This window comes from Chelmon rostratus, chromosome 8 (genome assembly GCF_017976325.1).
Source record: "Chelmon rostratus isolate fCheRos1 chromosome 8, fCheRos1.pri, whole genome shotgun sequence".
In the NCBI taxonomy this organism is placed as follows: Eukaryota; Metazoa; Chordata; class Actinopteri; order Chaetodontiformes; family Chaetodontidae; genus Chelmon; species Chelmon rostratus.
In genome coordinates, this window is record NC_055665.1 from 239,054 (window position 1) to 264,984 (window position 25,931).

At 44.6% G+C, this 25,931-nt stretch overlaps 3 protein-coding genes across 6 annotated transcripts; 2 read left to right on the top strand and 1 right to left on the bottom strand.

The window, feature by feature from the left end:
* Positions 1-213: 213 nt before the first annotated feature.
* On the top strand, positions 214-11,230 carry LOC121610375 (tropomyosin alpha-3 chain-like). Of its 3 annotated transcripts, none has more exons than XM_041942431.1 (9): positions 214-533; positions 1,333-1,476; positions 4,308-4,441; positions 4,560-4,677; positions 6,935-7,005; positions 7,305-7,380; positions 9,181-9,243; positions 10,161-10,230; positions 10,451-11,230. In XM_041942431.1, the coding sequence occupies exons 2-9, from the start codon at positions 1,342-1,344 to the stop codon at positions 10,531-10,533; spliced, it is 750 nt and encodes a 249-aa protein (XP_041798365.1). In that variant the 5' UTR covers positions 214-533; positions 1,333-1,341; the 3' UTR covers positions 10,534-11,230. The 3 variants fall into 3 exon arrangements, with proteins under 3 accessions (XP_041798365.1, XP_041798364.1, XP_041798366.1); XM_041942430.1 differs by lacking the exon at positions 7,305-7,380 and adding an exon at positions 8,029-8,104; XM_041942432.1 differs by lacking the exon at positions 7,305-7,380 and adding an exon at positions 8,029-8,104 and having other exon boundaries at positions 1,336-1,476.
* Positions 11,231-12,429: 1,199 nt separating this feature from the next.
* Positions 12,430-14,715, bottom strand: pmvk (phosphomevalonate kinase). The gene is made up of 5 exons (XM_041943143.1): positions 14,589-14,715; positions 13,209-13,272; positions 12,975-13,127; positions 12,750-12,879; positions 12,430-12,673 (listed from the first exon to the last, which is right to left on the bottom strand). The coding sequence occupies exons 1-5, from the start codon at positions 14,681-14,683 to the stop codon at positions 12,522-12,524; spliced, it is 594 nt and encodes a 197-aa protein (XP_041799077.1). The 5' UTR covers positions 14,684-14,715; the 3' UTR covers positions 12,430-12,521.
* A 3,618-nt stretch (positions 14,716-18,333) lies between these two features.
* On the top strand, positions 18,334-25,605 carry decr1 (2,4-dienoyl CoA reductase 1, mitochondrial). Of its 2 annotated transcripts, none has more exons than XM_041942400.1 (10): positions 18,334-18,417; positions 19,355-19,563; positions 19,705-19,762; positions 21,477-21,563; positions 22,185-22,332; positions 22,792-22,891; positions 23,891-23,963; positions 24,056-24,202; positions 24,974-25,036; positions 25,150-25,605. In XM_041942400.1, the coding sequence occupies exons 1-10, from the start codon at positions 18,352-18,354 to the stop codon at positions 25,207-25,209; spliced, it is 1,011 nt and encodes a 336-aa protein (XP_041798334.1). In that variant the 5' UTR covers positions 18,334-18,351; the 3' UTR covers positions 25,210-25,605. The 2 variants fall into 2 exon arrangements, with proteins under 2 accessions (XP_041798334.1, XP_041798335.1); XM_041942401.1 differs by having other exon boundaries at positions 18,390-18,527.
* The last annotated feature ends 326 nt before the right edge of the window (positions 25,606-25,931 follow it).

Below are 25,931 nucleotides of genomic sequence, written 5' to 3' on the forward strand. Positions count from 1 at the left end.
TGACCGCGTCGGCGAGATCCGAGAGTGACACAACTCTCTTCTGTACGCGCTGCTAAACTCTTTCTATTATTAAGGTCAGTTACTCCTCCAATCACACTGTTTCGGCGACATGATCTGCATTTTGTGAAGGATTTTGACGGATTTTTAAATGTTTAAATTACTTTTAATTTGTAAAAATCCTTGCGATGCGTCACTTCCTGTGGAGGGAATTTAACGCGGAAGAGGGTGTAGTCTGAGTTGGGAGTTGGCTGGATAAGGAAGCGGCGGAGAGTACCTGACACCAGAACCAGAACCAGAACCCGACACCGGGACCCGAATACTCAAAACCAGACAACCGACTCCGTGTGCGAGTTCAGATACTGAGCTGCAGTTTGTTCGCTGTTTCTAAACTTTATTCCGTTTATAAAGTGACAGAGCAGTTCCTCTCAGCTAGCCTGCTAACAGCGAGTTAGCCTGCCTGCTAACAGGGAAGTGACGGTGTCAGCTGAAGTCGTATTCGAGCCGCAGGTGTTTTCTTAAGAGAACCCAGACAGGTGAGAATAATCACTCAGGTACACCTAATCTTGTCTCCGTTTGCACTGAACTCTGCTAGTGTGTTAACAGGCTGACAGGGCGGTGGTCCGCTGCTAGCATCAGGCGCTAACGTGCTAACGGTGTAATAACACGTCAAACAGAAAAATCTGATAAATTATCGTAAACATTTACATAAACAGAATTAACATTCACAGACAGAACTGATAGAGCACACGAAAAAAATTTGTGAAAAATATCAATTAAACGTTATTTTAATTTTGTGAACGCTCAGGAGTCAGTGTTACTGTAGATAAATCGTCCGACAACAGCTTCCGGTCCCGCACCACCAGGTTCGGGGACAGTTTCAGACCAGACTGTTGAACTCCTGGACCCTCAAGCTCATTACTGTCACTCACTGCACCGCACTGGCACACTTTGTCTGCGTTACCTGTATATGCTGACGTATGAGTGTGAACTTTCTGTGTCTGTTTAAACTTGTACCACCTTGACACCACCTGTTCAACTAAGTGCTTACCTAAACTCAGTCACTTCATTGTTAATAGAATATTGTTAAATAGTTCACATAACAACAAAACAAAGTAGTTGTGTACATGCGGGATTTTTCATGGCAATGAAAGAACATGCCACAACATTATGGCTCAGGTGTTTTTACTGGAGCTCTCTGGCACAGAAGAAGACGACGTATTGGGTTTTGATAAACACACCGTACTTGTTAGCTGCGACTCTCCGAGTTGGTTTGCTCTGCACTTGAAGAAAACCAGAATATCAGCAGACTGACTGTTAATGTTCCTCTTGCAGTAGACCAAGATGAGTGGAAGCGTGAACAGCATCGAGGCGGTGAAGAAGAAGATCAAAGTGCTGCAGGAGCAGGCGGACGAGGCCAAGGACAGAGCAGAGAGACTGCAGAAGAAGGTGGAGGAGGAGAAGAGGAGCAAAGAGGAGGTACACATACCTACACCACATTTATACGCCTGTACAGGTGGTGAAGGGGATTATGTTCTCCTCAGGTTCTGTCAGATTCTTGGTAGTTCTGTTCTGTCACGTTGTGTCGGATAAATATCTTGAATACATCACAGAATCTGACTTGCTCTGTAGTACACGATAGTACTGCAGTACTACAGGTGGTAGTGTAGTGACTCATCAACTGTGTTAATACTGAGACTGCACCTGGATCAGGATCTTCAGGTGGAGGTTTCTGCTGTGGGGTTGAAGCTCCACTCTCGAACACCACTTCTGTAGTTCTTCCAGAGGGAGACGTGATCTCACATCATACTCTTCAGTTTAGCTTTCATTCATGGATCAATAAGTTAAGATGATCACATTTGAGTATTTCAGCTCTTATTTCATTGTATCAGATACACAGTTAATCAATATCTGATCAGACTCTATCATCAGATCATCATTAAGTAAGGACTTTTGATCCGGAAAGCCCCAAAATATGTAACACAGACACCCTATCAAACTATACTATACAATGTACTGCAGTACTGCAGGAGATTGTAGTTCTACAGTAGAGTACAGCATGTGTACTGCAGTACTGCATGTGTGTCAGCATCCTGTGTGATAAGCTGCGCATGGAGCCTGTGATAACACTCACACACAAACACACACACACGCACAGACAGCCAGGGGAGGGCATTACGACATCATTTTTTAAAATGTTTTTTCAAACTATGTGTATATATATATATATATATATATATATATATATATATATATATATATACATACATACATATGTGTGTGTGTGTGTATACTGTGTATATAGTGTGTATATATATATATATATATACACCTGTGTGTATATATGTGTGTGTGTGTATAGTGTGTATATATATATGTAGGTTCGCCAGGCTAACCAGCTGATGTGATTGATTGATTGTCATTAGACAAAGGGCAGGGTTTAGAATCCAAAAGGCTTTGGTGAGTTTTATTTTGTTTTAGTTGTGTTCTTGTGAATGGAGTCTGGGGGCTTTGGCCAGAGCAATGTAACAGCTAACAAAATGGATCTTTGTGGAGATTTTTTTCCATGACATTGTCAGACACCTATTTGAACAATCTGAGCTGTCAGGGGCAGAAACAAACACTTCTAGTGGACGAACACTGACACTGCACAAACACCAGGAGGGATTCAATTGCAGTGTGTTTCTTGGCTGCCGGCTGCAGCACTCTTGACCAATACTGAAAAAATGCATTCCCATTAGTCACTTGGACACAAAAACATGGGAAAATAGGGTTCATAATCAGATAATATTTGACTGGAGGTCCTCCGGTTTGTCTGGGATGTTGAAATCCTTGAGACGCAATCGCAGCGCTGCACAACTGCAGACACAACGCCACTTTCATTGATGAAAATGTAGATCGAGCTGAAACAGGTGCAGAACTCAAACAGTAGAGGACATTATTTATTATGTAATGTGTAGGTATGTGGACCTTTGAAAAGAAGTCTATTTTAAAAGAATATACCAGTGGTATGTCTCTCGTTGTGTTGGTTTTCCTTCTTAAGGATGTGATGCGCAGAAATAGAAATTAAAATGGTTTGAACCTGTGTGGAGTTTTTAGAGGGAATATTCAATTTTTTGGCAAAGTGTGACGAATTTCACGGAGAAACTCCACTAACAACACAAACGTCGGCATACCGTTCACTGCTAAACCCGTTTTTAACCAATACCGATAAGGTTATCTTCACTTCACCACTTCTCTACTCCGCATCGCGCATGTGGAGGGGTTAATCCCTCGCTCGTTGAACGCCGAGTTCACCAGGCTAACCAGCTAAACGTGTGTACGTGCGTACGTGCACAGCCCTTTACCTGCAGGTCATCACAGCCACAGTAAAACACATATTTTTAATGTGCTGAAGGTTTTCTCATGGTTATGATGATGTTGTGAAATCGATGTCGTAGACACCAGTGACCAAACTGGTATACTTTCCACACCGTGCACACACACACACACACACACACACACACACACACACACACACACACACACACTGCTGAAAATAGTCCCCTGAACGCTCTATTCCTTCGTGTTTGTCTGATAAAATCTACAGCGAGCAGCAGTTTGAGGAAATTACTGAATAAAAAATGTATATTTGTGAGCCGTTTTTGAAGATTTACGTCTTCAGAAGTCAGACGGTGATGGGGGACGGACCAACATGTTGTTGGTTTGGGTCTTTTTGTGAGATTTCTTCGTTTAACTTCAGCCTTATTGTTTAACAGCCTGTAGATCTGAATTTGATAGTAAACTAAGGCTGACACAATTAATTTAAAAACAGTTGGCAACTAATTTCATCACTGATTAGTTGGGTCTATATTATGATGCAAGATACCTGTTCAGGTGAGGACAGCCAATGCCACGCCTTGTGCAGCTCACATGGTGAAAGACATGACAGCGTCTCTTTTGTCTCTGAGGTCAGCGAACACAGCGGAGCAGCGCACGATTACAAGTTCTAATTTAAAAACATAACGGACAGAAATACCTTCGGTCTGTTTTCGCTCTGTTTCGTGATGGATTAGCGCAGCCTGACCCACATTAAGATGTTTTTAAGTTAACGCTTGTTAAAGCTAGAACTGGATCCGTCACGAAACGGAGACAAGAGGCGCGAGAATTTCTGTGTGTCATGTTCAAATGAACCTGTAATCGTGTGTTTGTCAGTGACACGGGCTCAAACCTGCCATATATGAACCTGTGGACTCTGAAAGTCTGATCAGCTGACTTACTCTGACTGATGGAGGTGTTGCACTGACTTCTCCCTGCTGCATGTCTTGCAGGCGGAGGCGGAGGTGACAGCTCTGAGTCGTCGCCTGCAGCTCAGTGAGGACAATCTGGACCAGGTTCAGGACAGACTGACCACGGCTCTTCAAAAACTGTCCGAGGTGGAGAAGGCTGCAGACGAGAGCGAGAGGTCAGACACACCTGGCACACACCTGGCCAGATTTAACCTAGAACTCCTCTGACTGTAACTGCCATAGTGATTCCAGATCAGTTCTCCAGCTGTGTGTCTCTGCCTGTCTGTCTGTCAGAGGGATGAAGGTGAAAGAGAACAGAGCTCTGAAGGACGAGGAGAGGATGGAGCAGCTGGAGGTTCAGCTGAGAGAAGCCAAACAGATCGCTGAGGAGGCCGACCGCAAATACGAAGAGGTAACACCCCCACTACAAATCAAACACACGTGGTATGGTGTATACACACAACACACACAGAGTACCACGCGTGATATACAACTCCTAACATCGACATGCAGCATGGGTGAACAAACGATACACACAGACAGAGGAGGTTAGGGCGCTGATCAGCATCTCAGTGTCAGTGTTAAGGCTGTCGAAATAACCATGACACATAATGAACTTCTAACCAATAAGAGAGACAGTATTTCAACAAAAAGATGCTTTCTCATTACTGAAAGTGAAATAAAGTCCTGTGCAGTGCTGTAGAATGGTTTGACTGTTTCAGTTTGACCTACATTTAATCTTTAATCACTGAAAATAGCGTTGAGTGCACAGTTTCCAGGTGGCGTCCACGTGACCTGGAAGACTCGCAGAGTCGCAGACAAGGGGAGGAATCCATCACGTGTTATCTTGTTATGGATTCTGTTGTCCCATGTTTCTTGTGTCCAAGTGACTGATGGAGACAGTCTCTGAAAGTGGCCCAGTATTGATTTAGAGCACAAACCGGGCTGCAGTGTAATCCCTCCACGGTAATGAAGTACGTCCACTAGAAGCTGCCAGCTCAGAGTCTTTTTGTTAAAGTATAAGATTGTTCTAGTTTAACCAGAAACAGCCGTTAAATCCTCGTCAGACACACCTTTCACACCGACAGAAACAAAATAAATCACCACTAACTGTGCTGGTTGAACTCGACTCTTAACTCAACAAACTGGCAGAGTAGTGAGAGAGAGGAGGAGTATGTTCAGATCAGAGTATTACTGCAGAGACTTTATATGTCGGCTTCAACATTTTCCTGGAAAAACTAAACAAAAGCAGAATTACTGGACAGCAGAAAGTCCAGTCTGTCATGCAGTGCTTCCAGTGCAGCGCTGTGGTATTAATTAATTAATTAATTTCACAATCGAATGTCGGCTTTGTAGACAATTCAAATATAAATTTAAATTTAGAATATTTTTGACAGACCTGATGTGAGTCAAACACCAACTAAATACTGCCCGACAGTACTTTGTACTTTGCCAGCATTGTCTCTGCTGATATACGGAAAAGCCTCTGCCTCTACTTTGAAGTCACTGGATGCTGTCTACTACTCAGCCCTCAGGTTAATAACTGCTGATCCCTCCCGCAGTCACAGGTCTTTAACAGATGGACGGGAACGTCACCAGCATTGGTTTTATTCATTCATAAGATAATACAGATGTTTCCACTCACTGGTTTTAACCCTCAGCTCACATCATCTGACCCGCTCACAGAACAGGAAGTTGCTTCATTGATCAGAACTGGATCAGGATGTCAGTCTCTGACAGTGAATTACTTAAACATGGAATAATAATAAAAAAGCCTCGAGCTTTGACTCAGCTGTCACAGCAGCTGTTCAAAGGACTTATTTCACATCTTATTTTAATTGATTGTAAATGTTTTTAAGTGTTATGTGATTTTATATTTCCATTGTTCTTGTAACTTTTTTTTATTCTATTTTCTATTTTATTGTTTTTATTTCTTGTATTTTATTATTTACTCCATAGCTTGTTTCTTTTCATGTATTTTAACATAAGACAAAGGACATTCTTGTTTTTATTGTTGTTTTGTTACTTGCATTGTTTTCCATCTTAATACCATAAGATAAGGTAAGATAAGATAAGACTTTATTTATCACCAGTCGGGGATATTTGGGCATCACAGCAGCGTGTGTAGCAGCGAGAAGAAAAATTGCAGCAGAGATAGAGAACATTTGAAATAAACAAGGTGGATGCAGCAGTCTGAAACTGGACGAGCTGCTGAGGGCCCCCACTGTGTCATGCAGGGGGTGGGAGGGGTCCATGATCGATGTCAGCTTGGTCTTTGAGGTGGAATAAAGGTTCGTCCCCGCCTACATAGAATCAGTGGCCACGGTGTCGGCTCAGGGAAGCCACGCCTCCTAATGCACAGGTGTGTCAGGTACCGAGAACATGTTGAGAATGGAGTTTGTTCAGTGGGGAACCGTTTGCTCTACTTATAGCTCACTTAAAGCTGCTCGGTCAGGAAAAGATCGCGGTTTGTAAGCTGAGGAAGAACGCAGTATAAAGACTGACAGAGTGTCCAACAGGACTTTGACATGGGGGGGGGCCTGGGCTGTGATTCCTCTGTGAAAAGTTATTTTAGTTTTTTCTTCAATGTTCATGGTTGTTGGAGGAGATCTCAAACGTTGGTGTCCCAGATTTAAGAGATCAAAATGAAGTGTGTGTTTGATTGACAGGTGGCTCGTAAACTGGTGATGGTGGAAGGAGAACTGGAACGAGCTGAAGATCGGGCTGAACAGGCCGAAAGGTTTTCTCACACACACACACACACACACACACACAGTGCGCACACCTGCTTACAGCATGAAGCTGCTGCTGCTCTGATCATGCAGACAGGTGGGAGGGACAGGTAGACAGGCGGGTGTCACAGACTGATTTAATAAATACAGCAGAAGAGAAGTATGATGTCACATTGCTTCACTAACAGCGCAGTTGCATTCATGTTTTTCTTCCTGTCTGTTTCCATGGAAACGTGTTGCTGCTGCTGCTGCATGTCCTGCTACCTGCTTGTCCATCCACCTGTCTGTCCACTTACTTCTCTAACAGTAAGGTTCGGAGGTTGGAGGAGCAGCTGAGGAGTTTCGACCAATCACTGAAGAGCCTGCAGGCGTCTGAGGACAAGGTACTAAGGGTCACCTGACCTCCCACCTGCTGTCAATCACACCAGAAGAGCTCCTCCTCTTGACCTCCCTCCTATGACCTCCGACCGTTAGCTTCTGCTTCAGCTCCTCCTCCTCCTGCTGGTCTCTGCATGACTGTAACCCGCTCGAGACATCAAACTGCACAACGACGTCAAACTACACACCAAACTACACAACACACCAAACTACACACAACTCGACACTACACAACACGCCAAACTACACAACACACCTGTCTGATACAAAACTAAACACGATGCCAAACTACACACCAAACTACACAACACACCAAACTACACAACACACCAAACTACACACCAAACTACACAACACACCAAACTACACAACACGCCTGTCTTATACAAAACTAAACACGACGCCAAACTACACACAACTCGACACTACACACGCTACCAGTCTCACAGCGGTGTCACAGCGGTGTCACAGCGCTGTCACAGCGCTGTCACTGCGGTGTCACTGCGGTGTTACTGCGGTGTCACAGCGGTGTCATCGTGTGGCGGTGAACTGAGGGTTAACTAACACCTGCGTTACTGAATTCAGTGACAGACACACAATGACTCACAGAACCTGTTTGACACAATCTGTCTGATGTGACCTTTGACCTGCAGTAAGTGTCGAGGGTTGGAGGAGGAGCTGAAAACTGTCTTCACTAGTTCAAAATCTCTGGAGGCCCAGACTGAGAAGGTAGGGGGATGGGATGTCGGAGGAGGGGGGGGACGGTTGAAAAACGGGTACTTCACACAGCCTTTAACGTTGATTGTTTGTGTTACACACCGTGGGTACATCAGTGCACCTGTATCATTCACCTTGGTATGTATCTTCAGGCTGTATGAGCTCACATGCTGTTATCTAAACAATGATGTCATACTGCATTGACAAATCGTTAGCATCTGACCGCTTCCTGATCGATCAGCAACTGAAAAAACAAACGATTGCAAAAATCCAGAGTGACATCATGCCAGATTTTAGCTAAACCAGCATGTCGGATAGTTACTGACAACAGCTGATTCGTTAACTTTGGATCGTGTAACACGAACAACAGGAAAGGACTCCTGGGTGTCAATAACATCATCTATTAAACGTGGATCAATAGTGGAGCGGACGCACGGACAAACAAAAAGAAAAACACGTACAGGTGGTGCTGAGAGAGAAGAGCTGTCGTCCCCTGAAATGTTTTAACCTAACCTAACCTGGTGAGCCTGAAGACGGGGGCGGCGGAGAGGACAGCACATTGATCAGTGACAGCAGACAGAAACATGGAAGATGACCTGGACTCCATAAGGAATGTCTGGGCTCGGCCCCCGGCTGAAGCTTTTATTGAAACGTTTAACTTTTCACTCTCACTCGTCAGTGTCACGTTTCATGAACCGACCAATCCCAGCGTGGCGCGGGCCAAGACGTTAAAGAGGTTGATGCTGTGCAGCAAACCAGCGAAATGTTCAAGTCAATATGTTTAGCATTAATACCACACCACCTTCTTCCGCTTATCGGGGGCCGGGTCGCGGGGGCAGCAGTCTAAGCAGGCATGCCCAGACTTCCCTCTCCCCAGACACTTCCTCCAGCTCTTCTGGGGGGGGACCCCCAGGCGAGTGGTTCAACACATATTTGTTAACTAACTGGTTACTTGCAGACCTGAAATGAGACCTGAAGCTGGTGTGATGGAAGACTGATAATGTCTGAGGTGAACTCATACCCGATTGGTTGTTGCCTGTGTGTCAGTACACCTGGTTTCTGATTGGCTGTGTCTCTCTGTTTCTCAGTACTCTCTAAAGGAGGACAGGTACGAAGAAGAGATCAAAAACCTGAGCAACAAACTCAAGGAGGTGAGACAGAAATGATGTACAAATATTTCTAAATACCTGTGTGAGACATCCCTGACCACCTGTTATTACCTGTGACCTGCTGACCACCTGTTATTACCTGTGACCTGCTGACTTCCTGTTATTACCTGTGACCTGCTGACTTCCTGTTATTACCTGTGACCTGCTGACCACCTGTTATTACCTGTGACCTGCTGACCACCTGTTATTACCTGTGACCTGCTGACTTCCTGTTATTACCTGTGACCTGCTGACCACCTGTTATTACCTGTGACCTGCTGACTTCCTGTTATTACCTGTGACCTGCTGACTTCCTGTTATTACCTGTGACATGCTGACTTCCTGTTATTACCTGTGACCTGCTGACTTCCTGTTTGCTACCTGTGACCTGCTGACTTCCTGTTATTACCTGTGACATGCTGACTTCCTGTTTGCTACCTGTTTACTTCCTGCCTGTTACCTGTGACATGCTGACTTCCTGTTATTACCTGTGACATGCTGACTTCCTGTTTGCTACCTGTTTGCTACCTGTGACCTGCTGACTTCCTGTTATTACCTGTGACATGCTGACTTCCTGTTTGCTACCTGTTTACTTCCTGCCTGTTACCTGTGACATGCTGACTTCCTGTTATTACCTGTGACATGCTGACTTCCTGTTTGCTACCTGTTTGCTACCTGTGACCTGCTGACTTCCTGTTATTACCTGTGACCTGCTGACTTCCTGTTATTACCTGTGACATGCTGACTTCCTGTTATTACCTGTGACCTGCTGACTTCCTGTTATTACCTGTGACATGCTGACTTCCTGTTATTACCTGTGACATGCTGACTTCCTGTTATTACCTGTGACATGCTGTCTTCCTGTTATTACCTGTGACATGCTGACTTCCTGTTTGCTACCTGTGACCTGCTGACTTCAGGCTGAGACCAGAGCCGAGTTTTCGGAGCGATCGATGACCAAACTGGAGCGAACCATTGACGAACTGGACAGTGAGTTCATCAGGAAATAAAAATAAAAACTAGTGATGAGAATTAAGAGCAGTGTCTAATTATCAAAACCAACTAGCACAACGTATTATTATTGTTTTATATTCAGTGTTTCCACTCAGTCGCCAGGATTTATGGACACTTTGGTTGATCCAGGTTATTAATTAAAAGCTTTATTGATTGACGGCAGGAAGTCACCGTCTCTGTCTGTTCCTGTTTTCAGAGGCTTTGGCTTCGGCCAAAGAAGAGAACGTCAAAATACACGCCACTCTGGATCAGACCTTGCTGGACCTCAACTCCTTCTGAAGCTCCTCCTCCCCCCGCTCACCTTCCTCTGCTGCGGGGGGAGGCAGGGAGCCTCCTCCCTGCTCCAGTCTTAGTGATTCCTGCTTTAACACATTCCCTCTCTGAACCTTTCAGTTACATTTGGAGTGTTGCTTTCATTGACTCCTCCTGTCTGGCCCCCTGTCCTTACCCACTGACAGTGCCAACCCCCTCCTGCCCCTCCTCAGTATTATGTGGGGGAGGCCAGACGAGGAGCTGCTATAAGGGAGTTTAACAGTGACTTACAGCCATTCCCTCGTTAAGTACTAATTAATGACTAATTAATTCTTTGGGTGTTTGTCTTAACGGTTTGTTGTTACTCTGATTACTTTGCTTTGCCACATTTATTAATCACTTGATTGGAGCCAATATCTTATTAGCCAATGATTTATGTTGGTTCCATGGGGGTGGGGTTTAAGGTATCCAATCACAGGGAGACATTCCACTGCCATATAAACCAGGGGCCAATTAGAGGTCAGAGATGCATCTGTTTTTGTTTTTGTTTTTTTTTCTACAGGTGACCTTTCACCTGATGACATGAATAAAGTTTAGAAATGTTTTTACCCAGAATCCAGTGCTGATGTCATTACTGTGCTGATGTCACAGCTCATTGTAATAAATCATGACACAGTTTGAGACAGGATTTTATAAAATAAAAGCACTGCCACTGGTATGTAGATCCAAACTGACTCTGTGGTTTTTATTCTTTGGCAGACGAACAGTCGTCCAGAATTTAAGCTCATTCACTCCTCAGATTGGCTGAGTAATAAAACATTACACATTACGTGTGCATGTAATGTAGTGCAGTTGGATGTCTACATATATAACTCCCTTTAAGTGTAAATATATCATAAAATAGAAAAATTCAGGCACAGTACAGATATCTCTAAAATACTTCAGTACTTGAGTAAATGTACTTTGTTTCTGCAGTGTGTTAACTGAAGTGTGTGAAACTGTTGAAATGGCAGCATCAACAGGCCAAAGGCTGGTGTTGATGGAAAAGGATGAAATCCAAGAGCTGATGAATCTGAATCTGTGGACTCGCTGCCGTCTTGTTTAGTTCAGTAGATCTTATAAAACAGATCACTGGTCATCAGCTCTGATTTCAAGCACTGAGGCAAATAACATCCTGTTCACCTGTCGGATACCTGTATGATGTCACAAGGCCTCGCTCGTGGTGATCAGGTGAGTCATCAATAAATCTCTGTGTGACACTTTCAGAAGGTTGATGTTGTGTGGAATGTCACTGTGAAATGTGGAGCTGCTGGAAATGTTTGTGTATTTTACACCTGAGACCCCTTCATGTGACCCGTTCACCTCACCTGAGACCCCTTCATGTGACCCGTTCACCTCACCTGAGACCCCTTCATGTGACCCGTTCATCACACCTGAGACCCCTTCATGTGACCCGTTCACCTCACCTGAGACCCCTTCATGTGACCTCTTCACCTCACCTGAGACCCCTTCATGTGACCCGTTCACCACACCTGAGACCCCTTCATGTGACCCGTTCACCTGAGACCTGAAGTTAAAGATTGAACCCTTTTTAAAAGACTGCGCTTTAACAGTCGATCGATGCTCATTTAACTCACAATCACAACATTAATAATTTAATCAAAATTAAATACATGAATTATGTCCTTTAGTAATCGTCTGGACTTTGTGTCACGCCGACAGAGCAGAGTATGAATGCTTCAAGTGCTTATATAAATAGAAATATTAGCATTATTAGAAATATTCAGTTTTATTCTGAAGGTGAAAACAAACACAGAGGTCTAAACTGAGAGTCTCAGAGAGGTGAGTTTTTACAGTCCAGGTGAGAATCTCCCATCAGCCTTTGCTGCTACAGTGATGATGTAAACGCCCTGCAGACTCATCTTCAGTTTCCAGAAAAAACTTTATTGATATTCAGACAGGAAACAGTGATCAGCTCCACAGACCTGCTGCTGTTACTGAACATTCATTAGTTATCAATAAGATTGCTGATCAGCCGCCTCCTCGGCCAGCTTCAGGATTGGCTGCAGCTGCTCTTCTAACGATGGGGCATCAGCCTCGTTAGTGATGATCCAATCGAATTCAACACCGCTATCCAACCCGCACTCCGACTCTGCATCATCCACACCTGAGAGACAGACAGGTAAACAGACAAACAGCTCGCAGACACACAGGAAGGCAGACAGATAGTCAAGTAATCTCACCTGCGGTGAAGCTCCACCCCCTCTGTTTGCGTGTTTTTTCTGAACTTTGAACTCTGACACTTCGAGTCTGTCGAGGAAACTCAGACAAGAACCACTGCAGGTCTGACGACCGCCGCGCATCACTCACCACCTGACCAATCAGAGAGCAGAGATGATCAATCAGCCAGGTGAGTCCAGAGTCCAAGTGTCCAGAAGAAGAAGAAGAGGAGGTCATCAGTAACCTACCCAGACAGGCTGCTGTGCTCCTCTGGTTGCAAGGCGACAGAAGAATCCAGGATCCTGGCGTCGCCGAGTTTCTCCCCAACGAATCATATCGGCCCGGTACTGCTCCTTATAGAGACCAGGACCGAGCAGCTGTTCCAGGTCCAGACCATGTTCCTGCAGACACGACAGAGCCAGTATGACTCGGCAGTAACCGTGGTGACGTGCTGCGTGTGTGTCAGCAGATGTTGGTCTCACCTGAGCGTACTGCTGTTTGAGAGGTCCAGACAGACGCAGGACGCAGCAAACATCACATCCTAAACTGAAGGAGAAGAAACAAGTGAGCTGAACTACAGACGGTCCAAGATGGCGCCGCACGAGTGGCGGCCTGCAGCTGCGACCGTTCCTCTCTGTTTTAGTGTTTTCTTGTGTGTTACTCGTCTTTTTTCCGTCTCAAGTCTCGGTCGATCGTGCGTTCTTACAAATGTACAACTTGTGAGACGAGTGACTGTCCTCTCTCCTGTCCTCTTCAGCCTCTACACATCAGACTCCAGACACGACACGACCAGCTGCACCTCCACAGGTTCTCTGATGATACAGCCATCGAGGGATGTTATCACAGGGGAACGCTTTGAATACAGGGAAGTCATCACTAACTAAGACTGGTGTGGACTGAACCACCTGCACATGTTGCCCCCAGCAGCTCCTTCAGTAACAGACTGCTGCACCCACCCTGAAGAAGGAACTACCACAGGTCCTTCATACATCAGCTGTCAGATTATTAAACTCCAGCAGCACCAAACATCAGACTGTGTCGATGTTTGACTAATTCTGTTCATATCCAGACTTTTGTGTAATATTACATCATTTTATTCTTCTGTGCAATAATAGCAACACTATTATTATTATTTTTAATCAGCACACATTGCTCTTTTTTCCAGCTTTTTTCCAGCTATTGGGGCAATACACACTCTCTAAATACTCCTTCTGTTCTACTGTGACACATAAATATTTATTACTGTGCAATGGAGCAAACACTGGCCTTCATTTCTCTGAACCCACCAAGTGCAATTTCTCTGAAAACTGAAATTCTCCTCAAATTTCTGGCAGTTTGTTTTTTATGGCAATATATTTATAGAGTTGCTGCCTGTTACACTCGAATTTCCCCGGCTGGGGCTTAATAAAGTTTTTTATCTTATTTAATCTCATCTAAGTTCATGTTCAAGTGTTCATGCTGTTTGGTGCATCACAGCTTTGTTTTTATTATCAGTTGATGAAGAGGATCAATGACCTGATTAACACGTGATTATATTTTTATAAATGTTGTAAATTGAGTAAAATCAATGCGATTCAACGGAACATGACAAACTAATAATCGAGCCTGGTTATCAATATTTGACCTCTTTGATTAGTTGTGAGGTCTGAAGCTGAAACAGACCGACGGTCAGTTCTTGTTGTCCAACAGGAAATATTTCCTTTAATCTTCGATCAGATCATCTCAGATCAGAGTGGAAATAATCGATCAGACATGCTGTCATTAAAAAGCGAGCACAGACTCACAGATGAACAACCTATTGATAGCTATATCTAATGATCACTGATCACCTGTGACTGTCATCATGCTCAACATTTATTTACCACTTCTGGATCAGGTCCGTCACATAATCCTTTCCGGACTTTCGCTTCCCGCTGAAGACCAGAACGAGTTTAGGTTCTGAGACTCGATCCCCCATCTGTCAAAGCCAGTACTCAATTGTTCGGCTCGGTGTTCCGACTGTGGGACCACCTGGACCAGGACCGTAACTGTCCCAGCAAACAGGAAGAGCGTCATAATAAGGCCTCCGTCATCCTGTTTTTACAACCAAAAGAGGGTCCACTACGTCACTAATCGATATTAAACTGATTGAGTCTCCATCCAGTGACGTATGAAGTTCTTTTGTGGACAGAAATTAGAAAATAAACAGGAACGTTTTTCTAAAGTCACATCAGTTTAGACACATTACGGTAACACGTGATCATCGTCCCTCCCTGGACTGAACCACCGCAGGGGGACACGGGGGTCCGTGAACGTGGTGAGACCTACAGCCTTCAGTTCAGTTCATGTTCAACGTGTTTTCATTCGTCTGTTAATTCACTGATTTATTTGTATGAAAGTTAACGTTGATGTTTCGCTTCATGTGGACAGACTGAGCTTCATCTGATCGATGTTAATAACATGCTGACCGGAACATCCCAGAATATCTGCTGCTATCAGCTATCCGTCATCAGAGAGAGAAGGAATGAAGTTAACAATATTTATTGATCTTTGATCTTTTTGTTTTCATTACATGTTTGAAATAAAGGAATCAATCAATCAATAAAGTGAGTCATTTTAAAGGACACTTGTTTTATTTGTCATGGTGAATATTTCAGAGCGACTCAACACAAGCGCTGTAAATCTGTAATATCAGTCAGTGGAAAGGACATGAAGGGAGAGGAAAGGACAGGACAGGAAAGGACAGGACAGGACAGGAAAGGAAAGGACAGGACAGGAAAGGAAAGGACAGGAAAGGAAAGGAAAGGAAAGGACAGGACAGGAGAGGAAAGGACAGGAAAGGACAGGACAGGAAAGGACAGGAGAGGGAAGGAGAGGACAGGAAAGGAGAGGACAGGAAAGGAAAGGACAGGACAGGAAAGGAAAGGACAGGAGAGGAAAGGAGAGGACAGGACAGGACAGGAAAGGAAAGGAAAGGAAAGGACAGGAGAGGAGAGGAGAGGACAGGAAAGGAAAGGACAGGACAGGACAGGACAGGAAAGGAGAGGACAGGAGAGGAAAGGAAGACTCTGTAAAAAGCTTGTAAGTGGACATTGAGTTGAGGTGATTGTTGACAAACACTCTAAATTAAATAATATAAATAAATTAAAAACAGAAAATGTTGCGTTGCCCCCCCCGTAGGTTTTAATATGTCGCAGCTGATTTAATAACACCTGTGAGACACCCACCAAATAAGGAAAACATCATCCTGACCTCGTCCTCAAAATCAGAACCATAACGGACTACAAGCCGAACACACAGCTCACCAGCCACGACCCCGCCCTGCCTGACACCTTGAACAGCTTCTTTGCCCGCTTCGACACATCAGGCAGCAGAGAAGTCACACACCTACCCCGGCTGGAGGAGCAGCACCAGCCCCTCGTCCTGCAGCAGCACCAGGTGTCATCCACCCTGAGGAGGATCAACACCCGCAGAGCTGCAGGACCGGATAAGGTGTCAGGCAAGACTTTGAGGACATGCGCTGACCAGCTAGCAGGAGTGTTCCTGGACATTTTCAACCTGTCCCTGCAGCTGTCCACGGTTCCTGAGTGCCTCAAGTCCTCCACCATCATTCCGGTACCGAAGAAGACATCCATCACCTGCCTGAATGACTACCGGCCTGCTGCTCTGACCCCGGTAATCATGAAGTGCTTTGAGCGGATTATTCTCAGGTACATCAGAGACTTCATCCCCTCGGACCTAGACAGCCTTCAGTTTGCTTACAGAGGGAATCGGTCCACAGAGGATGCTGTCTCCATCACCCTGCACACAGCCCTGACCCACCTGCAGCAGCCCAACACCTACGTCAGGATGCTATTTGTAGACTTTAGCTCAGCTTTTAACACCGTCATCCCAGACAAGCTGGCGCTGAAGCTACACACGGTGGGTCTGCCTGCGTCTCTGTGCCACTGGATCAGAGACTTTCTCACCAACAGGCCTCAGGTGGTGAGAATAGGGAACATCACATCATCCCCTCTGGTCCTCAGCACGGGCACGCCACAGGGTTGTGTGCTCAGCCCAGCCCTCTTCACCCTGTTTACTCACGACTGTGCTGCCATCCACCCCACCAACACAGTCGTGAAGTTTGCGGACGACACTACAGTAGTGGGTCTCATCTCAGATAACAACGAGACCCACTACAGAGAGGAGATACACCAGCTCACCCAGTCCTGGTGCTGAACACAGGAAAAACCAAGGAGGTCATTGTGGATTTCAGGAGGTCCAGGAAGACGGATCACGCCCCCCTCCTCATGGACGGAGAAGTGGTGGAGCGTGTGGACAACATCAGGTTCCTGGGCCTCCACATCACATCTGACCTCTCCTGGTCCATGAACACCTCCCGCCTGGTGAAGAAGGCACAACAAAGGCTCTTCTTCCTCAGGAAGCTGAAACGGGCTGGACTCTCCTCTCGGTTGCTCGTTAACTTCTACAGGGCCACAATTGAAAGCATCCTCTGCCTCAGTGTGACAGTGTGGTCTGGCAGCTGCACGGCACAGGAGAGGAAACAACTGTCACGGGTGGTTAAAACTGCACAGGGCATCGTGGGCTGCCCCCTCCCTGACCTAGACTCTATATATGAAGGTCGGGTCAGAAAGAGTGCGAGATCCATCGCCACGGACCCCAGCCACCCGGGCCACAGACTGTTTGTACCGCTTCCATCAGGAAAGCGGTACAGGAACATCCGCACCCCCACCAACAGACTGAGGGACAGCTTCTTCCCCAGAGCTGTTAGAGCTATCACCCCCGGCAGCCCCTCACTGCAGTGAGAGACTGTGTGAACTGTGAACACTGCACACCACACTTTACACCTACACCTCCACCTCCACCTGCACCTTCTGTGTACTTGACTTTTATGTACACACATATACTATAATTATATACATTTTAGTATATCAGCACATTTCAGTTTCATTGGCATATTTTATTCTGTCGGTACATTTCACTGTGTATATTTTATATTTTATTCTGCTTGTATATTTTATTCTGTTTGCACATTTCACTTCCATATTTTATTGTTTATTGTTTAGTATATTTTATTGCCTAAGTATATTTTCATTCTGTTATATTTTTAATTGCTTCACGAATATTTTTTTTATTGCATGTTGGTTTATTTTATTTTATTGTAGTTATCTTAATTTTATTCACTCTTTCTAGCCTTATCTTTCTTACCATCTAACATGGGGGTTGCAATGAAAATTTCATTGACATGTGCAATGACAATAAAGACTCTTGAATCTTGAATCTTGAAAATACCTCAAAGCCTTTTTTTTTTAACAAATGCAAACAAACAAGGCGCATTTCACATCTCAGTAATCCCAAATATTTTGCTTCAGGTTGGACATCACGTGTTAAAGGACAAATAACTCAGAGCCTGTTTAACGCTGTTTGAGGAAACGTTAAAATAAAAGCATGATGTAATCTAATATCAACTGTAATCTAATCTAATGTAATTCACCATGATGAAATCAAATGTAACATAATGTTTTAGAGGGAGATTACAGTGAATTTAAACTTTAGCTTAAATGTCGTCATAAATTAACTCTATTCCAAACTCCCGCAGCTCAAGTTGGTATGATCCGGGTCAAAGGTCACCAGGTCTTGAACAAGATGGCGGCGGCTGTGTTCTGGAGAAAAGCAGAACTTCTGGGATCTGTGAGAACTTCAGTTCACAGGGTGAGAAAAGTCATTTAGACGATTTTAGAAAAGAAAGTCTTTGTAGCTGTCCGCTGTGACGTCAGAGAGGAAATGCAGAAATCACACCAATCATCAATAATCATTCAGAGGTTAGTGTTGCTTTGACTGAGGCTTAAACGCTAAAAAAGATAGAAGATTCTTTAACTGAGTTTAAGTCGCGTGAAACATTTTAATAAACGGACCCTTACCGTAATTTAACCTTTGGCCTAGTTTTGAACAGAACCAGAACCGGGTCCCCTGAAGACCAGATCAGGATCTCTGAGAAGAAACCTCTGCTTTCTGAAACACAGTGGCTCTGTTCTCTGTTTTAAATGTTAATATAATCGAATAAAACTTTGACAAAGATGAAGCGGACTGATGAAACCACCTGCTGTAGTTCAGCCCTGTGACCTCCAGGTGGTGCCATTAACACCAGGAGTCGTCTTTCTGACTATTGTTGTTTTCTGATTTCTGGTTTAAATTATTTTATTTAGTAAAAACTAAGAAATAAGAAAATAAAAAATAACATAATATTTTCTTAATATTACACTAGAGACAAACAAACAAACAAACAAACAGCCTGTTGGTGAGAAATAAACAAGAAAATGTGAGAATTTTCTTCTTTTTTTTGCAATAATTGTTGTCATTTTTTCTCAAATGTTCCTGCATCACAGTTTATTTGTCTGGTTTGTTTTGTATTCAATCTGAAGACCAAGACAAACATTTTTTTTCTTGTAACATTATATGATGTTCTACTTAATAAAGCTAACTTGTTTTTTAAAGAAATCATTTGAACACCTGAACATAATGTATTTACCTGTGTTTGATTCAGCTCAGGTGCATCAGAAAGTCCAAATCTCCTCCACATGGTTCAGTTTTATCTTGGAACAGTTCAATGAACCATAAAGAATCTCTGTTCTCTTCTGTTTTCTGTCAGTCATGGTTCCACAGCTCGGCGGTTCTTCCTCAGCAGTCCGGTTCTCCTCCTCCTCAGTCGGGGTTCTTTCCACCTGCGGAGGACGTCATGCTGCCAACAGGAAGCTTCAACAACAAAGTGGCATTCATCACAGGAGGGGGGACGGGACTGGGCCGGGCCATGACTACCACCCTGTCACAGCTGGGAGCTCGGTGTGTCATCGCCAGCAGGTCAGAGGTCACGTCACGACTCTCAGCTTCATTCACATCTGAAACCAAATCACAGACAGAATTTGATTGGACGACCTTTTCATGAATGTTGCTCAGAAAGTTTGAAATGTGATTTCTTGACTTCGTGTGTTTATTGATCAGGAAGTTGGACGTCCTGCAGCAGACTGCAGAGCAGATCAGCAGCCAGACTGGAAACAAGGTCAGTAACCAGAATCAGAGACCAGACCGAGCTAGACTGAACTGGTCACAGTAAACCTGGCCTACGCCTCTGTCCACATACAAGTCTGGATTTATGAGAACAAACAGCAGCAGCCTCACGATGCCGGACGGCGTCAGGATCATGAGTTAGAGGGTCAGGGGATGTTGCGATGAGGTCAAGATCACGTCAGGATCACTTCGGGATGGTGTCAGGATAATGTCAGGCGGGGGGGGGGTGCTACGCAAAGACCTTCAACCTGTCCCACACATCTTCCCGCCTGTTTGCCTACAAAGCAAATATATTTACTGCCTTCAACACGTCATCCCGGGCAGACCGGATCCTAAACTGAGGGATTTAGGACTTTCCCAGCCCACAACCGTCCCCAGACCGTTAGACTGCACCCTCATCTCTCCCCCACACTTACACTCAGCAATGGCTCCCCCCAGCACTGGGTGTTGAGCCCCATCCTCGACCTCCTCTACCCGCTCTACACTCATGACTGTACCCCCGCCCATCCCACCAACCCCATCATCAAGTTCGTGGATGACACAACTGATGTCGGACCTTTCTGAGGAGATGAGACAGGGATGAAGTCCTAAGACGGGGCTTACAGGTTTCTGGGTACGCACATCAGAGAAGGTCTCCGGGACCACCACCGCTGGTGTTGCAGCTGATCTGCAGCCCTTCAGAGGGTCATCAATAATGTCCAGAAGATCATTGTTTGCTCACTGCCCCCCCCTGGAGGAAGCTGGGGAAAGTCGAGTGTTACAGGCAGCAGCAGTGCAGCAGGGATAACAACAGGATAGAGACATTCAAAATTAAAGTTGACTGTATGTATGCACATTTTATACAAAAACTAATATAAAAGCAAAATATTTCCACAAAAAACATGAAAAATATACTGCCAAAACTTCTACAAGAGTTTCACAGTTTGAACAGAAATTGAATTGAAACTGCACACGGTGGTTTAGTCCAGAGCCTTTTCTATTGCACAGTAATAAATACATGTGTCACAGTAGAAAAAAGTACACATGCATTTCATGCATCTTCAGCTCTCAGCCTCAGTCGAGCAGCCACCATGCTGAAAGACCCCCCCGCCTTGGACATCATGTATTTGAACTGCTGCCCTCTGATAGGTGGTTCAGGTCCGTCAAATCAGGGACCAAGAGATTTAAGAACAGAAGTCAGCATTACAGATACACTTAATGAGACTTCACTGTACTGCACGCTGCTACTCATTATGGCCACTTTACTACTGTAGTATACAAAGTACACATAAAAGCGCTTCCTGTAGGGCCACTGCAGTTTCAAATCTAGAAGTCCAATATCTCAGCTGCCAGTGTTTTGTTATGTCTTACTGTATCGTATCATATTGTTTTATATCTTCTAGTTTTGTAGGCGACAGCAAACATATTTTTTATTTCATTTTGTATCTTGTTTTTCTCTATTTCTGCCTTTACCTGCTGCCTGTAACACCCAGATTTCCCCAGCTGGGGATTAATAAAGTCTATCTTATCTTATCTTATCTTATCTCATCGTATCTTAGTTAAACGTGAACAACAACATAGATGTTGATATTCATAAAGGCTGTGCTGGTCATTAAGAAAAGGGAAGTTTTCTACGTTCACGAGGTCCCTGGTCTCAACTAGACTGAACTAGCTGTAACTGATCTGACCAATCCTGACCTGACCCCCCCGTCTCTGTCTGTCCTCAGGTCCACGTAGTTCAGTGTGATGTCAGAGATCCTCAAGCCGTCTCTCGTTGTGTCGACCAGATGGAAACTCTGACAGGACTTCCAGATGTAACACACACACACACACACACACACACACACACGTATGTCTTTCTATATTTGTGAGGACTCTCGATAACTTAATATACCCTAACCGAAACCTAAACCTGAACCTGAATCTTAAAACAAACCTTTGAAGTAGTAAAGACCGGCGAAAATGTCCTCACAATGCAGAAATGTCCTCACAATGCAGAAATGTCCTCACAATGCAGGATGTCCTCACTACTTTGGTTTAAAACTGAAACTGGTCCTCACAAAGATAGCAATGAGAATGATGAGTTGGTTCTGTGTGGTGGCTCATCGTGTCGTTTTGATTGGCTGATTGGTGTTAAACATACAAACAGTGATGGGAGTCCCTCGTCTGTTCTGGAGCTCATGAGAGAAGAACTAGTTATCTAAAATCCTGCACCTGCACCAAAACCTGATCAAGTGTTTTTCATACCAAAGTTCATACATGTACTTCTGAGGTACTGCAAACTGTCCAGCAGGACTGAGGAGCTACATCGTGCTACACATGATGACATCACGGCAGAGGTACAGTGTGATGTCATCATGTGTGGTGTCAGAGGTTGACACCTGTGAAACTATAAATGATGACGTCCCAGTGATCGTGTGTCCTGATTGGTGCAGGTGATCATCAACAACGCAGCGGGAAACTTTGTGTGTCCGTCAGAACATCTGTCGCCAAACGGCTGGAAGAGCATCACAGAAATCGTCCTGAACGGGACGGCCTTCATCACACTGGAGCTGGGAAAGCGACTGATCCAGAGTCAGAAAGGTCAGAGACCGATCCCGGACCGTAGTTTAGGCCGGCTTAAGTTTTTTACATTTTTTTTTATTTTAACTTTTTAACAATATAAACAAATAAACACAGAGCATTCAGCACCATTACACAAAATAAAAGAAACAGGATTCAAATCAGGAACTCCCAAAGAAGACCCTGTCCGCCAAGAGGATCCAGAGTTTAGAAAAGAAGAAGCAACACAAAGGTGTGGAACTGAGTATCAGTCAGTATGGAGGACAGGGCAGAAACTGAAGCAACAACAAAGCAGCAGAGCTCGTGAGTTATACACTCAGGACTTATCAAAGCGGTCTCCAGACCTTCACAAAACGGTTGTGTGAGTTCCTTGAACAGACTGACTCGAGTCAGAAAGGTCAGAGGTCGGTGAAGTCTTGATTGGATCCATTTATTTGTTGTCTGGTTTTTGATGTGTGCTGTTGGTTTGTTGTTGTTCAGGCGCCTCCTTCCTGGCCATCACCACCATCTACGCTGAGTCTGGCTCTGGTTTCGTGGTCCCGAGTGCGTCGGCGAAGGCGGGAGTCGAGGCGCTGTACAAGTCAGTCTGACCTTTCAGCTGTACGCAACATGAACAGAACTGACCTTGACGGGGATCTCCTACTGCCTCGCCAAGGACCAGATACTGACTGGATCAGGGTCAAATTATAATTCTTTGCCTAATTCTTAACTCTTAATATTATCACTTATAATCTTAAAAATTCTAAGTCTTAGGAGAGATCATCTTTTCTTCAAAAAATGCACAGAGTCTGGAAAAAGAGTCAGAGTCCAGAAGAGTTGAGTCCAGGGAGCTTTATTCTCTTCACAGATCAAAAAGCCCAGGCAAGTCCTGCCAAAAATGCCCAAATTCTGTTCTGCGCATCACCTTTTATACACTTGTCAGAGGGCTTGGCCACACAGTTTGGCCACATCCTTTTTATCAAGTTACATCTTTACACTGATTTTATTGGTGTTTACATAGAGGGGGGTCTTCCCCTTTAATGCATAATTAATAATCTCTTGCCTAATTTCTACTGGTAATTTTCCACTGAGATCCCTCTGGCCTCAGTATCTATTGGGATCTTAGGAACTTTCCAGATTACTGCTTTGTTCTAAGTTTAGCAAGTTATCTCTATTCTAGTGTTTTTATTGGTGTCTAGCCAACTCTTAGGACATTTTTTAAAAAAGATTTATATAACAGAACATAGGCCAAGCAAAACAGAGATAGTACTAACTAAACAGACATACGACTCACTAAGTAAACAGAGATTTCACTAAATAAACATAGATGTGATTTCTTAAGTATACAGAGTTAAGAGTAAAGAAACATGTTCAGAAATCCTCTTCATGTGTCTGTCTCCCTCATGCCCCTGAGCACAGAGTGAGCACAGAGTGAGCACAGAGTGGACAGAGTGGAGTGGCACAATCTTGTCATGTAACCCTCAGATCTGACACTACAACCTCAGATCAGACTTACTGCTGTCATCTTGGCATCACCATGATGTTGCTCATCCCTAACGTGCGCTTGCCATGGTAACACGGTTGTTGTCGTGTGTGTCAGGTCTCTGGCGGCGGAGTGGGGCCGCTACGGTCACAGATTCAACATAATCCAGCCAGGACCAATCAGAACCAAGGTACTCCCCGTCTGACCACAACTGGTGACAGTAGTTCATAGCTGTCTGGTATTGTTCACCGGTGGTTTGGCGTTTTTGCTTGTTGTGTTTAGGGGGCATTCAGCCGTCTGGACCCGACTGGAGCCTTTGAGAAGGCGATGATCAACCGGATCCCAACAGGTCGACTTGGAAAACCAGAAGAGATCGCAAACCTAGCGGCGTATATGAGCAGCGACTACGCTACCTGGATGTCTGGAGCTGTGAGTTTAGACTGATCAAAGGTCGGAGTTTAGAAAGTTCAAATTGATCTTAGGCCAGAGTTCAGACTGATCTTAGCTCACAGTTTAGACTGATCTTAGGTCGGAGTTTAGACTGATCTTAGGCCAGAGTTCAGACTGATCTTAGGTCACAGTTTAGACTGATCTTAGGTCGGAGTTTAGAAAGTTCAAATTGATCTTAGGCCAGAGTTCAGACTGATCTTAGGCTGGAGTTGAGATTGATCTTATGTCACCTTTTAGACTGATCTAAGGTCATAGTTAAGACTGATCTTAGGCCAAAGATCAGACTGATTTTAGACTGGAGTTTAGACTGACCTTTGGCCAGAGGTCAGACTGATCTTAGGTCACAGTTTAGACTGATCTTAGGTCACAGTTGAGACTGATCTTAGGCCCGATGTTCACATTGGTCTGAGGTCACAGTTTAAACCAGGCATGTCAAACCGGTTCCATAAAGGGCCGTGTGGCTGCAGGTTTTCGTTACAACCAAGGGGGAGCACACCAGGCTGGACTCAGCTGATCTCAGCCTTCAGCTGATAATTAAGTGATCTCTCAATTGGTTGAAACGAAAACCTGTGGCCACACGGCCCTTTATGGAACCGGTTTGATAAGCCTGGTTTAAACCCATCTCAGGTCACAGTTTAGACTGACCTTAGACCGGAGCTCAGACGCATGTTAGGCACAGTTCAGACTGATTTTAGTCAAGAGTTCAGACTGATCTTAGATCAGAGTTAACGAGTGTTTGTTTGTTTTCAGGTGGTTCGGTTCGATGGAGGAGAATACGTGTCGATGGCTGGCGAGTTTAACGAGCTGCGCAGGGTGAGTGACTGCTCGAGTGTGTTCACGCTGACAGATCATGTTTCCATGTTTCCGCTCTACGATCGGCTGTCTGAGGATGTGTTGTCATAAAATAATGTCTGTTTGTGTCTCAGGTGACTCCAGATCAGTGGAAGATAATGGAGGCGATGATCAGAAACACTAAAGGATCCTAAGAACACTCCAAAAATCCTCAGTGGACCAGTGAAAACCAATCAGATCACAGCGTGCAGGTGGACCCGCCGACCTGCTGACGTCATGATGAATCTGACAGGTGTCTGCTGAGAGTTTGGATATTTTCCTGAATGATTGATCTGGGATGATTGACACAGCTTCGTTAACAGGCGGCAGGATGTCTGCTCTGTTCTTTTTCTGGTGTTTTTGTAAGTTTTGTAAAAACCAGCTTCAGGTGCAGTTGCCCCTCTTCTGGAATGGAGGAGGACCAGCCCTGATGTACATGAAGCTCAGAAGTAATCAGATTTGTGACCAACAGAAACACAGATGTGTGAGTGTAAATGTCTTCAATCCAGATTTGAAACGATGACGTAATAAAAAACAACCTTTGACTGAAAGTTTCACATTTTATTTCTACAGCAGGTTTTATGAAGGTCAGATGTGCTTCACTAATATTAGACGCTGAACGTTTCTGTTTATAAAAACTGATAAAATTCAGACAGTGATTCAGACAGTGATGCCTGCAGCATGCTGCAGCAGCTGATCCTCAGTCAGCTTCGTCTCTGCTGACACAGAAATCGACAGGCTGCTGTGTGAACCACTTCACATGTGATACCAGTTTTATCTGAGGACAGAACATGAACACTGACAGCAGCTGGATCCATCAGCTGTCGTCTGACGCCCAGAAAGTGATGTCTCCTGGGCGGAGGATACAAAGAGTCTT